At 43.2% G+C, this 13369-nt stretch overlaps 1 protein-coding gene across 4 annotated transcripts in view; it reads left to right on the plus strand.

The window, feature by feature from the left end:
• Positions 1-11824, plus strand: part of LOC146205328 (E3 ubiquitin-protein ligase AMFR-like) — a 92182-nt gene extending 80358 nt beyond the window's left edge. For all 4 annotated transcript variants that reach the window (XM_084589965.1, XM_084589966.1, XM_084589967.1 and 1 more), the window contains 5 exons: positions 4128-4253; positions 4378-4443; positions 6991-7136; positions 11327-11434; positions 11522-11824. In XM_084589965.1, the coding sequence (XP_084446091.1) occupies positions 4128-4253; positions 4378-4443; positions 6991-7136; positions 11327-11434; positions 11522-11645 (570 nt within the window). In that variant the 3' untranslated portion in view covers positions 11646-11824. The remainder of the gene's footprint in view (positions 1-4127; positions 4254-4377; positions 4444-6990; positions 7137-11326; positions 11435-11521) is intronic.
• The last annotated feature ends 1545 nt before the right edge of the window (positions 11825-13369 follow it).

Here is a 13369-nt window from a genome sequence, read left to right on the forward strand (position 1 = left end):
TGGCTTCGAAGCCATGCATTACCTTGGAGAATGCGTTTGTGTTGTGCGAAATCCGCTTGTTAATGCCGTGAAACAAGTGTGAGCGCCGTCGGCTTGCTCACAAGCACTGTTTTTTGCTTTACTCCCTAGCCTGTGTTTTGTAATATGTTTTTTCAGGGCATAGATCCTGTCATGCAAACAAATTAGTCAAATTTTCAGTGCATAGGAGCACTCTAACTTTAGAAGGTAACGCAGTGAGTGTCACGTTTACTACTGCGCTGCACAGATTGCCACCATTATATGCAGAAATCTGCTAGCCTGGGCAGCCTGTTCATGCAGTACATGAAGTCTGGCTACTCGCGTCAAACGATATAGTGAACCGCCACGCCGACTGGCGGAGGCGACCCGTTAAAAATGGGACAGCCGTCATCACCATCACCAACACAGATTACGAATAAACGGCCTCCTTTGTCGCCTAATAAATAGTGCTTTTCTTAATGTCTCATTTTCGAGGTATGGCTTGGAACATAGCTCCGGATCGGCACTCTCGCACTCCCGTATATAGCAATGTAAAAAGAAAAAAAAAAACTATTCCTTTGTCGTCTAAAACAATGTCAGATGTGAAGAGTTATTTAATGAGTTTAATAAAAGAGAAATCAATGAGAATGGGCGTGTGCCCATTCTGCGAAAGGAAATTACTGAACTGGCGCATGAGTCTCGCCCTTGAGAGATTCTCCTCCGCCTTTAAACATATACACACACAGAGAAAAGAAAAACGACATAACTTTACTGCAGCTTGTAGGGGAAGTTAATGTAATTTCAAACTAGTACTGGACTGCAGTCTTAAAACACTATATTCAAGCTATCTACAGCACCAGAAAGGACGTTAGAAGTTAATTGCATGAGCTTGAGGTATTTATTAGCGCAACAAGAAAAAATGAACAAAAATGCAATATTGTCAACAACACTAATGTCGAATGCTAATGAAATGCAGCAAACAACCAGAACTTGACTTCATCATTATAGACAAACATTGCACGGTTACAAGCATTTCAGAGGAAAACGTTATACTTGTTTTGGAAAATATTTGAGTTTGCAGCATAATTTTTTTTGCGTCTAGTAGGAAATTAGCGTTAGCGTTCCTAACTTCCTCTGACCATCTTCTGCTTTTAGCATGTGATTTTGTATTGCTTCAACAGCAAAAACCATATTTGCAGCGAATGCACTTCAAAACATGCATTAAGAAGCTTATATGCTTGGTTGGTAGCATATCTTGAGCTCATTCAGAACCTTATACGCTTTTCTGCTTGCTAGCTCTTTAGATGTTTATCTTATAACAACGAGAAACAGCTTGAAGCGAGAAGCTACACTTTAATCCCTCCTAACTCCCTAATTACTCAAGCAGCAGCCGAGAGTCATTCCTTCAATCAAACAAAGGCTTTATTCATACATTAATTTTTTCTTTTTCTTGTCAGCTGCCGCAGCTCGCAGCATGCGTCTTCTACGTCGCATGCTCAGTATTTTGAAGATATTTTAATTTTTATGATCTTGCTTGTCGAATTTCTCTGCAGTTCTTATGATGTCTCCTCTCTTCACATTAGCTCAGAGTTGGAAGCCCCGTGCACAATTTTGCTTCATTGACATGCTTCAGAAGAGATATAATGAATAACCTAGGACGAAGAGCAAGAAGCAAACAGGATGGGCGCAAACAGGGCTTCAGAAGAGCTTTTATGCAATCAATGTTCAAGTCATATGATATGAGAATTTTATGCGCAACATATCATTGTCGTGACAATTAACCGCGCAATGACAAAAGTCTTCTCAACAAGCGGAATTCCTCGCCCTCATGGTTCGTCTATTTCCTCGTTGCAAAAATACTCAAATTTTGTTCGAATTGCCGGTACTGCGACGAACTCAAAATTATCCAAATTAGAATTCATTTGTGTAGCTCAGCTGTCCAATTTGCACTATGTACACTGATAGGCTCTTCAAATCTTGCAAGTTCTCCACTGGCATTGCTGTCGAAACACACGGGGCAGCGCGATTATTAGGGGGCTTTCACTTCGGTATATAATGTCTTTTGCGTTCGAAATATATGTGCCAACAAGAAAATAAAGAGCCTTGCTACACGAAGTATCACAAGAGTACTTGAATGTAGTTTTTTTTTTCTAAATGTGGATCAGAAATTGTTCACTTCAAAGTAAGTTATCTTTTATGTGCAGAGTTTGTGCCCACTTTTAAATGTCGAGGAAGTCTATCAGTGACACGAACAAATGATGGACTTTCAAGTAGTCGTTTCAATAGGCATCGTTGCCCCTGGTGCAAAACATGCAGGCCAGCATGAAGAGACCTCATGTTAAAAAAAAAATATAGCAGAAAGCTTCATCTTAAGAGAAGATGCGATAGCGCCTTTAACGCTGTCTCTTCATTCCGCCAATTTTAGGCACCTAGAGGCTGACACGTAGTCGGCAAAGTGTACGTCTATTTCTTTTTGATTTTAGGGTAAAGACTCGGCATCTTCTCGGTGCACACCCTACGTTTACAGTGAATGGCGTAGAATTGGAGGCACACATGTCGACGGCTTGAATCCTTGTCACGAATTGGACTGAAACTAGAAAAGAAGGTGGATGCTAAATCAGAAGTGGAAAATTGCATGACAGCACGCTGAACGCTGCACAATGAACGGCTATGTCATAATTTAATACAAAATGACTTGCGCGTCACAATATCGCGTAATAAAAAGAAATGAAGCCGAAGAGTAGACAACGTTACTAGAACGCTGGTTCTGGCGAGCAAGTCGACAACACTGTCGCACTTGTTTCACGGCATTAAATTTCGCATCACACAAACGCGTTCTCTGAGGTAATGCATGCCTCCGAAGCCAAAACTCTCATAATGTAGTCATAACTGCACTGCAGCCGTGTAGAGTGCAGCGGCAGCATGTAACAGCTACGTGTATGCCGGCCGCTCTATGCTTCCGTGCCGCCTGTAGAAGACGACGTACCCGGCAAGGAGCAAGAGTCGACTGCTGCGCCGTTAGTTCACGCGACCCTCACCTGAGACACCTCTCCTGGTGGAGCTGTGAAACTGAGTTTGTTCTAGTAACGTTGATCCCATCTAGTGACTGTAAGAGTGTGACTTTTCGGGTCGCTACACTCGACAACTCTCTGTATATAGTATATCCATATTAAATGTTTTCACCACCACCACCACCTGACCGCATGCTTTCGTTGATGACTGATGGGTGGAGGAATGGACAAGTGTCGCAAAAGAAAGAAAAATAAAAAATTTACCACATGATTTTTTTTTTTATTTGGAGACCCGTATTATTGCCAGTCCGACATCATAGCTTTTCATGGGCATTGGCTGGGACCGCACCAACAGAAATACTTATCTATATTTCCGAATGAACGAGTATTTAGCTTCATATTTTCGGTGGTTGTGCGGAAGAGAAGAGCAGGCAGCCGCCGCTGTAACCGCCAACTCCTACCCTGTGGTGCCGACGGCCACCGCGCCGGTCATGTCACCATTTAGGCTTTATTTATTCTTCCATGGTTTTACCTGGTTTCATCTTCTGACCCAGTTTTGGACTTGTGCAGTCCCTAACTATGCCTCTATCGTGGAGGCGTTTCTTTGGCCATGCAGTCCCTAACTATGCCTCTATCGTGGAGGCGTTTCTTTGGCCATGTACTGGGAACCAGGCCACCCAGATGTGGTGGCGCGTAGTTCGAATTATCCATAGCAAAACTGACTCCCATTCGAATTAATGAGCTTTTTTTATACACTTTCCTCTGTGGTACTTTGCCGGATCAGGTAGTGTAGTTCAAATTATCTTAAAATTTCAATTATCGTGGCTCGAATTAACGAGCTTTCATGGCAGTGTCTATTATTCAGCTTTGATAGTAGGTGCAGCTCACAAAGTCCTTATAAAATGCTAGGCATTTAGAAAATAGTTGAGACATGCTAGAGAAGCGGCTAGCTTTTTTCAGTGTGTCTCCTCGAAGAAGCAAAAGAACATTCATAAGTTGAGCATGATGCACACCTGAGAGTTGTACTATATATTCCTTTCATTTGCTTTTCTAAATGAAATAGTACAACACTAAAGGACCATAACCTGACTCCTGACTTCATTGGTCATCGTTGTGCAGGCACGCCAAGTACAGCAGATGTTCCCAAGCATGCCATTGAACACCATTGTTGAAGACCTGCGCAGCACGCGCTCTGTGGAGCTGACTATTGAAAACATTCTAGATGAACGTCTCGTTGCACCCCCAGTAAATATTGACTTCTTTTGGCCTCTCTTGTGAACAGAAAGTGTTACTCATTTGGGTGTCGCTGTGTTGTGGCTACACAATTCTGATATCATTTTCCTTTCTCTCTTTTTTTTTTTTTTTTCAGACATCGATGTACCAGACTGCCGTGCCTCGAAACAGCCGGGGCACAGTTTACAATAGTGGCTTTCAGGTAAGTATCTTTGCCTTCCCATATTGCTTTTTGTGTTGGGTTACAAGCTTGCATGTGATGGTCACTTCGCATAGAACCTAAAATAGAGGTGTTAGTTTCTTTCGGCGGGTATAAGCACTTCTACATTAACTTCAGTTAAACCCATTTCGTGTGCATGCAACTGCAGTGAAAAGTTTTGCGCATTTGTTTATGCAATTTTTGGCGAGTGCTTTCACAGACAACACATATCCCACAAATTGCTATAAATCAACGCCCAAGCTTAATTGGAACTTGCAGGAGTGCCACACTGTTAAATTTGACTGTACAACACAGAATAAAAAGGTGCAACAGTGTTAACTCTTAATTGCCTCAACAAAGAAAAAAAGTTTGTTTTTACTAAATAGTTATTCATGCCATGGGTAAAAAGCCACGATAAATGATAAAACCAAGGCGCCCGTGTGTTGTGTGATGTCAGTGCACGTTAAAGAACCTCAGGTGGTCGAAATTTCCGGAGTCCTCCACTACGGCGTCTCTCATAACCTTAGTTGCTTTGGGATGTTAAACCCCACAAACCAACTAAATGATGAAACCAAATGATAAAAATGTTCAAGGAAACGGTATCGTCATTTGTTTTCTAGCCTGATACCAAGCACCAGTGGCTTGCCACTGCACTGCATGTCTGTGCAAAAGCAACCATTCGGCATACAGAAGAATAATGTATAAATGTTCCAGTGCATTTTGCATCCCACCAGGCAGTTTTTTAGCATGCAGTCTATGAAGCTGACAATTGAAAATACTTTAGATTAATGATAGTGCCTATCCTTGTCTGCTTATCTTCTAACACGCTTTTGCAACTATTAGATCTTAACTTCTTGAAGAGGGCCCATTTAGCCATTTAATTGAAGAGTGTTCAATTAAATGATACTCAGACATTTCCAAAGACCAGTGCACAACTGTCAAACCATGCATGAAAAGTTGGGACCAACGCAGCAGCCATGAAATGCATCTGCTAGTTATGGCTGCGAAGATTTGCATCAGTTGGTTGCAGAACAATCACTCTGATAGGGCAGTTGAATAGGGCAGTTGAAAGACTGCCTTTGACTCGGGTATTACTCTGGCCAGTTGCAGACTGGAGTCAACTGCCATCTGACATAAATCCCTGCATGTCAAGCGCGCCTTAACTTTTGTGTACTACTGGTTTTAAGAAACTGGCAGTGAAACCCCCGTGTTACACAAAAGTGCACCAGTGAGCAGGTGTGCACACTCCCTCAGTAAGTTCAAATCTTTAGCAGAGATTATATGATCACAGTAATAAGCAGTTTGTTGCAGCCGTTGCAACATGGTCAATTTTCACTGCGATGGGAGTGAAGAAAAAGAAAGAAGGATCTGTTGTTGATTTAAGTCCTCTAAAAGCCCAAGAAAAGCGTCCAAGAAACGCAAAGGTCTTGCAGAATCCAGTTTGGAACCTTCTGCTAGGGTTAATTTTGTGGTATGTAATGGGCCTGTAAATCATGTCGCAGATTTTTGTCCTGGCTGTTCACAAGCATTGCCCAAGGGATGCCCTCCTGTTGAAAATTTAGAACATTTGGAACAATCTTCCGCTTGTCTAGTGTGCATTGTCTTCATTTTGAAAGCTTTTGGTGAAGGGCTTTAGCTCAGCAAGGTTGAGTATCGTCCAGCCATGAAATAAATAGTGCAGTTTTCTCACTCCTTTTCTCACAGTTATCTCATAGTTTTCGGCCATCTTTTCCCTCCCTCTCTTACCTGCCTGAAAAATAAAGGAAGAAAATGCTTGAAGCATCACTGTTGTGAGCCAATGTAAGAGACTAGCGTTAGCCTCGAAATCTCTAGCCTAGTATGCATTCAGTGTAGTGTTAAATTGGGCTCAAGCAATGGGTCTGCAACATGTTGCGAGATTAGAGAGGATTTGCAGCTCCTTTCACCCAATGCTTGCTACAAACCAGACATCAGATAATACAGCCTTACAGTTGTAGTTCCTGTAGTGCATGCTAATATGTTGACGTTATGAAAACCAGAGATGAATGCAGACACCAAGACTAGAACAGTGTGAGCTATATGATGCAGATTCACACATTCTCTCCTTACGTGAACACTAGCAGGCACATCTTGTGCAGCACTCCAAGTATGGTCATAATCATCGGTATTAATTCATAGGACAATTCATAGGATTGGACTTATGTGAGCACTGTACTGTTATCTGAAGGGCTCGAAGGGCCCAGTGTCGCATAACCTGACCTGAAGTAGTAACGAAGGACTGAAAGCAGGATAGAGGTGATTTTCTGCCTTTCTTTGAGAAGTTATGCAGCATCCTAATAAAGAGCTGAATGTGGATACTTTGGTGTTCCCTTTTTTTTTTATGTTCAAACTTATTTGTTATGTGCCGTGCTTGTTTTGGTCATTATCTCTTTTTGTGCATCAGCAGTGCATTTCTCTTACCTTTTTCTTATGTCAGGCTACATCAAGAGAAGCTGCGGTAGGTGACTAGCAAAATGATTAACATTAGTTATTCGCACATGCAATGTCTGATCTCTGCTGTCTGGCTTTCAGAATCATGGGCTTGACACCCATAAGGAAGCACTTGCAGATGAGAGGTTTCCAAGAAACTCCTCTGCAAATGTTCTGGATTCTAGTTCCTCTATGTTTCTTGAAGATCCTGAACCGTATCCCCAGGCTGAAGAGGCGTCTACATCAGGGTAATGTATTCCATATTTGGGAGGCACATATTACATTGTTATCATAAGTAGGCATAAATTATTTAATTCCTAATGGAGTGGCATACTGCATTTCATTTGGTATTTGCTCTGAGCACTCTTGGCTACAACTGCCTTTTCACCGTAAGAGCCTATCACCAGAATTATCATGATTTTATTTATTGTATTCATAGGCCCATTTAGACTTTACGCAAAAATTTATAACATATTCTATGATGTTCAAGATGTTCAAGATGTGTAGCCAGTCAATTGCAGAGTGTCATTGGTGCATTAATGATGCTGTTGTTACTCATGAAATGGTCTGTAATTGCTGTGCGCAGTTTAATTTTGCTAGCAAAATATTGGCATCTGGCTATTGTAGCTGTTTAGGTAAGACTTGTATGGTCCAGGTACAGGCCTAGGCTGTGTCCAGTAAGCACAACTGTCTGCATCTCTAGCGTGTCTGGTGGAGCAGACACGTTGGTAACATTTACTCAGTGCAAGTCATCTTGAGAAAAGATACAGGTTGGCGTACGCGCAATGATGACAACGATTCCACTTGTGCGTTTTCCGGCTAGCAGACGACGTGCGAAGCTACCACTACGTCTGCTCTCCGCCCGTTGTATGCGACGCTCGTGTGGTCACCTAGATCGAGCTCAGGGGTATTTAATTTCGCTTCACTGTCGAGAGGCGGCGCACCAATTAGTCTCTTTCTGCAAGGAGGACAGGTAGAAAGCGCCGTCGGCGAGGAAAGGGGAATGGAGAAAGAGAGTACAGTCCGAAGCTGAGCACCGGATGGGGGCTCAGCGTTCGTGTAGCAAAATCTGCCTACGCCGAATGCATTGCAGCGCACCTGAGTCTGCGCTCCTGTCCTATCTTACTTCGTGGTCAATACTAATTCTACTGATATATTGCCTCCGCAAAACGAGTTCTACCATTTTTTAAGAGAGCGTTGATATACATGGTGGAAGTTGTAAGCATGCTGTAACCTTTCATTGCTTATTTTGCCAGTTTTGTCGTATCAACAGTTTTGCTGACTCAAAAATAGAAACCCTGCAACAGGAAGCCCCAGACCCATTTAATTCAACGTTTGCATCAAAAGGCTAATATTTATGCATTTTATCCTGTTTGTTGTTCAGCCTATGAGCAAAAATAAAGCACCTTTTTTTTTCCTTTGGACTAGAAACTTCAGGCTACAAAAACTTTCCTTCTCAAGAATATCTCGCTTGCCTTCTGTAGGCGTAAACTTCTAGCGCTGCTGCCAATGTCCACCTTCATTCATGCTGATCTTGTGGATTACGTTTGCAAGCAGTTTGTTGTTTGAGCACCACTTAACCTGTCTTTGGAGCCTGGCTTGAATAATTGATAGGATTTGTCATCTTGGCTCCCACTAAGTTTTCTGTTTACATTTCGTAATGTTAGTTCATTGAACATGCATCCAACCTCTTCGTTCGACCAGAGTAGCATCAGCACAGAGGGAGGGAACCCATCCAGGTAGAAGGGGTTTTTGCCAGAAGCATCCCCGCACTTGTTCACACTATACCGGAATGCAGCTGTGCTCCCACTGTTCCAGCTGACGAGAGTTGGCATCTTCCATTGCAGTTGAAGGCAGCGAGTTTTGTAGTGGCAGGCCATGAACTTTTGTAAGGGGCACCAAGACTCTAATAATTAAACTAGAGGTGTGCGAGTATCGAAATTTTTTAATACAAATCGAATACGAATATATGAGGAAAAAATGCTTTCGAATATTAAATCAAATAAGTGTTTGACAGGGGAGAAAAAAAAAGTAAAATTAAAAAATAGCAAACATTCTTCGCCTTGTTTAATTCAGGATTCACATGTATTTGCTTATGAAATGAAACTAGAATTGCATAGGAGTGTGTTACTCTACTAAAGAATGGAGTAAAAATTTTATACAGTATCCTGTGAAGTGATTTTCTATGCAGCAGGGATCTGCATGAAGCTGGGTGGGTGGATCACTGTTGAATACAGTAGACTCTCATTAATTCAGACTACACAGCCCGTGCAGTCAGGAACTGCATCCCCAAAACTCCATTGGGCCGTTTTGTGAAGAGGGCCTTACCGGCACTGCAAGTCCACGTGACCAAACATTGCAGTGAAGCACGCAATGTGGGGAAACTGCGGTGAATTCGAACAATTTCGGTGTTTTGGGTAATTTTCTAATATTCGAAAAGTCAAAATATCAGTTTTTTGAATATGAATCGAATAACAAGCACATTCGATTCGTATTTGAAATTTAGAGTATTTGCACACCCCTAATAAGAACACAAGGCATTTGTTTGCATTTGGAACTTCGAGTACCCAGTCCACTCGACCACTTGCCCAGCCACAGCAACCTTGGTGATTGCTTTAGGAATGCCACAGAAATCAATTCATGGTGCATTAGGCGAGCGTACATTTGCCACCTTGTCATCACGAGTTCACAGCGACATTCTCTTGCAGAAATTAGTGTAATATTAGTGAATTTAGACTTTTCTAAACAAAAACTGTGTAACCACGAAAAACTGCAAAAATAGGCAGCCAGCCAGACATCTAAAAAACCTGCCACCCGCAATACAATATTTTTGTCCCACTAAAGAGTGTAAAAAACCCACAGAATTTAACGAAAAAATTGCGAACTTTGCAACACTAGTTGCTCTGCATATGCTTTGAGGCTCAGAGAAAAAGCACAGCGATGTTTCATTGGGGAATTCTCTTTTTGAGGGAACCTGAAGGGGTACATTTTGGAAAAAGGGTATTTTGCAGAGTTTCACAGAATTTCGAGAACTAGTACCAGTTTTTCCGTATTGAAGATTTTCAAGCAGCTGCAAGGAGAAAGGGCTTCAAAATAAGGAATTTGTGGAATTCAGGGAATTTCTTTTTATGGCATGGAATATCGCTGAGAGCGTGCGTTGAGTAGCGGTGCACCTTGGGAAATGGGCAAATTAGCTTTTTTTTTTTCCTTGGCAAAGCTAGCCATGCCAGCAACTCGCACTGTGGTATAAGCCGCTGCTCCCCAGTAATAAGCAGAGCAAGCAATGTAGCTGGCAAAGTATCTGGCATGTATAGACCTTTCCGGTAATTTCGCCACGCCACCAAGCGGCCTCGCAAAGCCCCCTGGGAAAGCGGAGCGCCGCGTCTCTCCGACTCTGCCGGTTCTCGGGCAGACTTTTCTCTGCCATCTCGGCGTCCTTGCTGTGCTGCTGCTTCTTGCTATTTTCTTTTAATTACACTGTGCCCACCATTCCTTTGCATCGTATTGTACAGTTAGGGGTTGCATTCTAAATCCACGGGTCATCAGCCGACACAAAAAAGTCCGGCGTTCGCCCACTGCAACTCCCTGTGGCGGCGCGCGCATGCCCTGTGCGGAAACAACCCTTCTCCTATCTCCACGCTGACGCACGCATCTGGAGCCCAGCGGCACCCCATGGGTGACAGGAGCAGCTCGTTGCCATCGTTACGGCGCGTCCGCTGTAGCAGCGTGTGCCATGCACGGCAACCTTGGCTTTACATGGCGTAGTGAAGCTTTCGTTTTAAAAGTCATGAAAAAATTGCATAAGGACTAGCAGTTAACTATCAAAGCAATCTGGGGCTTGGTGCATTTTGCAAGGAAGCACCAACAACGCGCACGAGAAGACGCACGACGGCAGAAAGCAGCGGCACAGCACGCCAACACGTTTGCCAGCAGCTGACGCGGGTGGCGATCGCTCCGTTCTCCCATCATGCTTTGCGCGGATCCGCCAGGGTATGGCGCGGCGCTGCGATTTGTGGAAAAATCTATTGATAGCACACTAGGTATCTACCTAAAGAGCATGTCGTACAACCACTTAGAATTAGTGTGGTCGATCCAGTTGCATTGAAACTGTGGCTTCTTTTTTTTGCAGTGTTTACTTTTTCCATTTTAGCTAAGAAACTTTTGTGCCTTTCACAGTTTCTCGCTACCTGTGTTGAATTTGGTTATGAGCTGAGCTAAGCACTTTCTCAAGTTTGCCCTTCTGAACACTGCCGTGCTGCCGTTTGGTTGTGGCTGTGATGTTTGGTTGGCTTCACACAGGCAGCATATAGGGCATGCACAGTGTTGCCCAAGATGCATGTGCATGCCCAGACAAGTTGTAAACTGTGAAAAGGTTTATAGTGCATAGCCACAGAGTCATAGTTAAATCATTTGGATCTGCATCTTTGCTCTGTTACAGAGACAACAGCATGGGACCACAAGTTGGTGGCCGTTTCTCCAAATCGCCGAGTGAGAGGGAGCGCATGCTGTCGCGCAGGAAAGAGGAGCTTCTCAAGATGGCCCGCAAGTGAGTAGTGTGCTTTTGTAAGGCTGTGCGGCTTAACTCTTTCGTTGTCTATCATTTGCTCAGAGTTGTTGGTAACCGGCTGTGCAGGAAGTTCCTGGACCGTTCAAAAGCAGGCCCCTCAGTGCAGAATGTCCGGCTGGCTTCGGAGCTTTCCAGCATGTCCCTTAGCCAGCCACATCGACGACTGCGCCAGCCTCACCTGGGCTCCTGAGGAGGGTAGACCTCCTTTGTGGTGGGTGACGACACGACCATACGTCACACCCATTTTGTACAGTCGGTCAGCTGTAGTGAGACTGGTGTTTTCATGGACTTGCATGGACATTGATGCAGACAGCAGAAAAGCAGTAGGCTTCTTTCAAGTTTTAGGAAGATGCTGCAGTGAGCCCCCCCCCCCCCCCCCCTTTTTTTTTTTTTTTTTCTTTTTTTTTGTGGGTGTGTGTGAAAATGTGCATGTGATCTTGTGGTGGTACCCTCCTGCATACTGGCCAGTTCTCTGCACTGGAGCACCCGATGCCTACGGACCTTATGTGCTTCCAGCATGATGCTCGGCAGCCAAGAACAGTTCAAGCCAGCCAAACCAGGACAGGTGGACATGTCCAGTTGTGTGCTGTGCCTTGTAAGGCTCAGTAGCCGCATTTGTGTTCATTCCTGTGCGTATTGCTGCTGCTCTTAGCCTTCACGGTGAGCTCCGGTCTTGCAGCAGTCGAGAGCGTTTTGCCATGCACACTGTTGGTTGTGCTCACATGCACACACAGAGGGGGCCTCATCTATTTTTTTTCTTCAGCTGCTGTGAAAAATTCCCTAATAATAATGGCATAGTAGACAGCTACTCGTGTGTGTTTGTCTACTGATTTCTAGCAATGCTTCACTGATGGCCTGCACATTTAACAGGAGGTCACAGAAAGCAGTGTTTTTGGTCTCTTGGGTATGTTTGTACAAAAGATGTCACTTCCTAAATTACTGCTCCTGCCGGCAGCCCAGTTTGTAATGTGAATTTTCTTCACAGAGTTTCATGTATTCAAGTGCATTGCTTAATACATATTCAGTCTTTCAAAGCAGTACTTTTTTTTTTCTTTGGATGATTTTTGTGCTTTCTTCTTGAATGAAATGCCTTTGGCAGCTTTTATCGCTATTTTCATGACATTCATTCAATCATCAGCCATCTTACACTCCAATGCCGCACTTCTTTTATACATATTGTGCAAGAAAGTCAGTTTTGCTTATATAATATTATTTGCTAATGAACAAAAGATGAGAACAAAAGGCTTGAATACTATTTTGACTTTCTTGCATGCTATCTAAGCTACACTTTTGTGTACAAGACATGATGCAAATACTTTGGTATTTATTGTCTTTCTTTGCACAGCTTCTGACAAGGTGCTTTGCAAGCCAGGTTTCTTCATTCTTCATTCATATTGAATTAAAGAAAAATTTTTGTGAAAGAAAACAGTGGTGCTTGTACTTAATGTATTAGAAGTGCATCCATTCAGAGGACCCTTGACACTTAATGATTGGCAGTAAGATTTACACTCAGGCAAATAGCAGAATTGCCCAGTTTCTTTCCTTTTTGTCTGGTTTCATTAAAACTGGGCTGAGCTCTTGTGGGAAGATCCAGGGCAATTTAACAGCACATTACTAGTTTGTGAGGCACACAATTTCTTCCAGCCATAGAAACATGCCTTACCAGCTCTCCAAGACAACTCTGAACATATTACAACTTTACAGATTAGTTCATGCTACTTAGCTCAGTACGGCAGGTTCGCTCAGAAGTCCGCTGTTTGACCCTTATACTTATTGATGCAAAAGTTGTGTGTGAGGGTAGTGTGTGTACCAGCCAAAGAAATGCAAACAAAGGCACCCTAAATGGTTGAGTGCTTTGCTGCTGGCATGTTGAAAGCCCCCTCTGATTTGACTTGTCCTTATATGGTGTGTATG

The sequence above is a fragment of the Amblyomma maculatum genome, chromosome 1, assembly GCF_055883805.1.
Source record: "Amblyomma maculatum isolate TAMU_Amacu chromosome 1, ASM5588380v1, whole genome shotgun sequence".
In the NCBI taxonomy this organism is placed as follows: Eukaryota; Metazoa; Arthropoda; class Arachnida; order Ixodida; family Ixodidae; genus Amblyomma; species Amblyomma maculatum.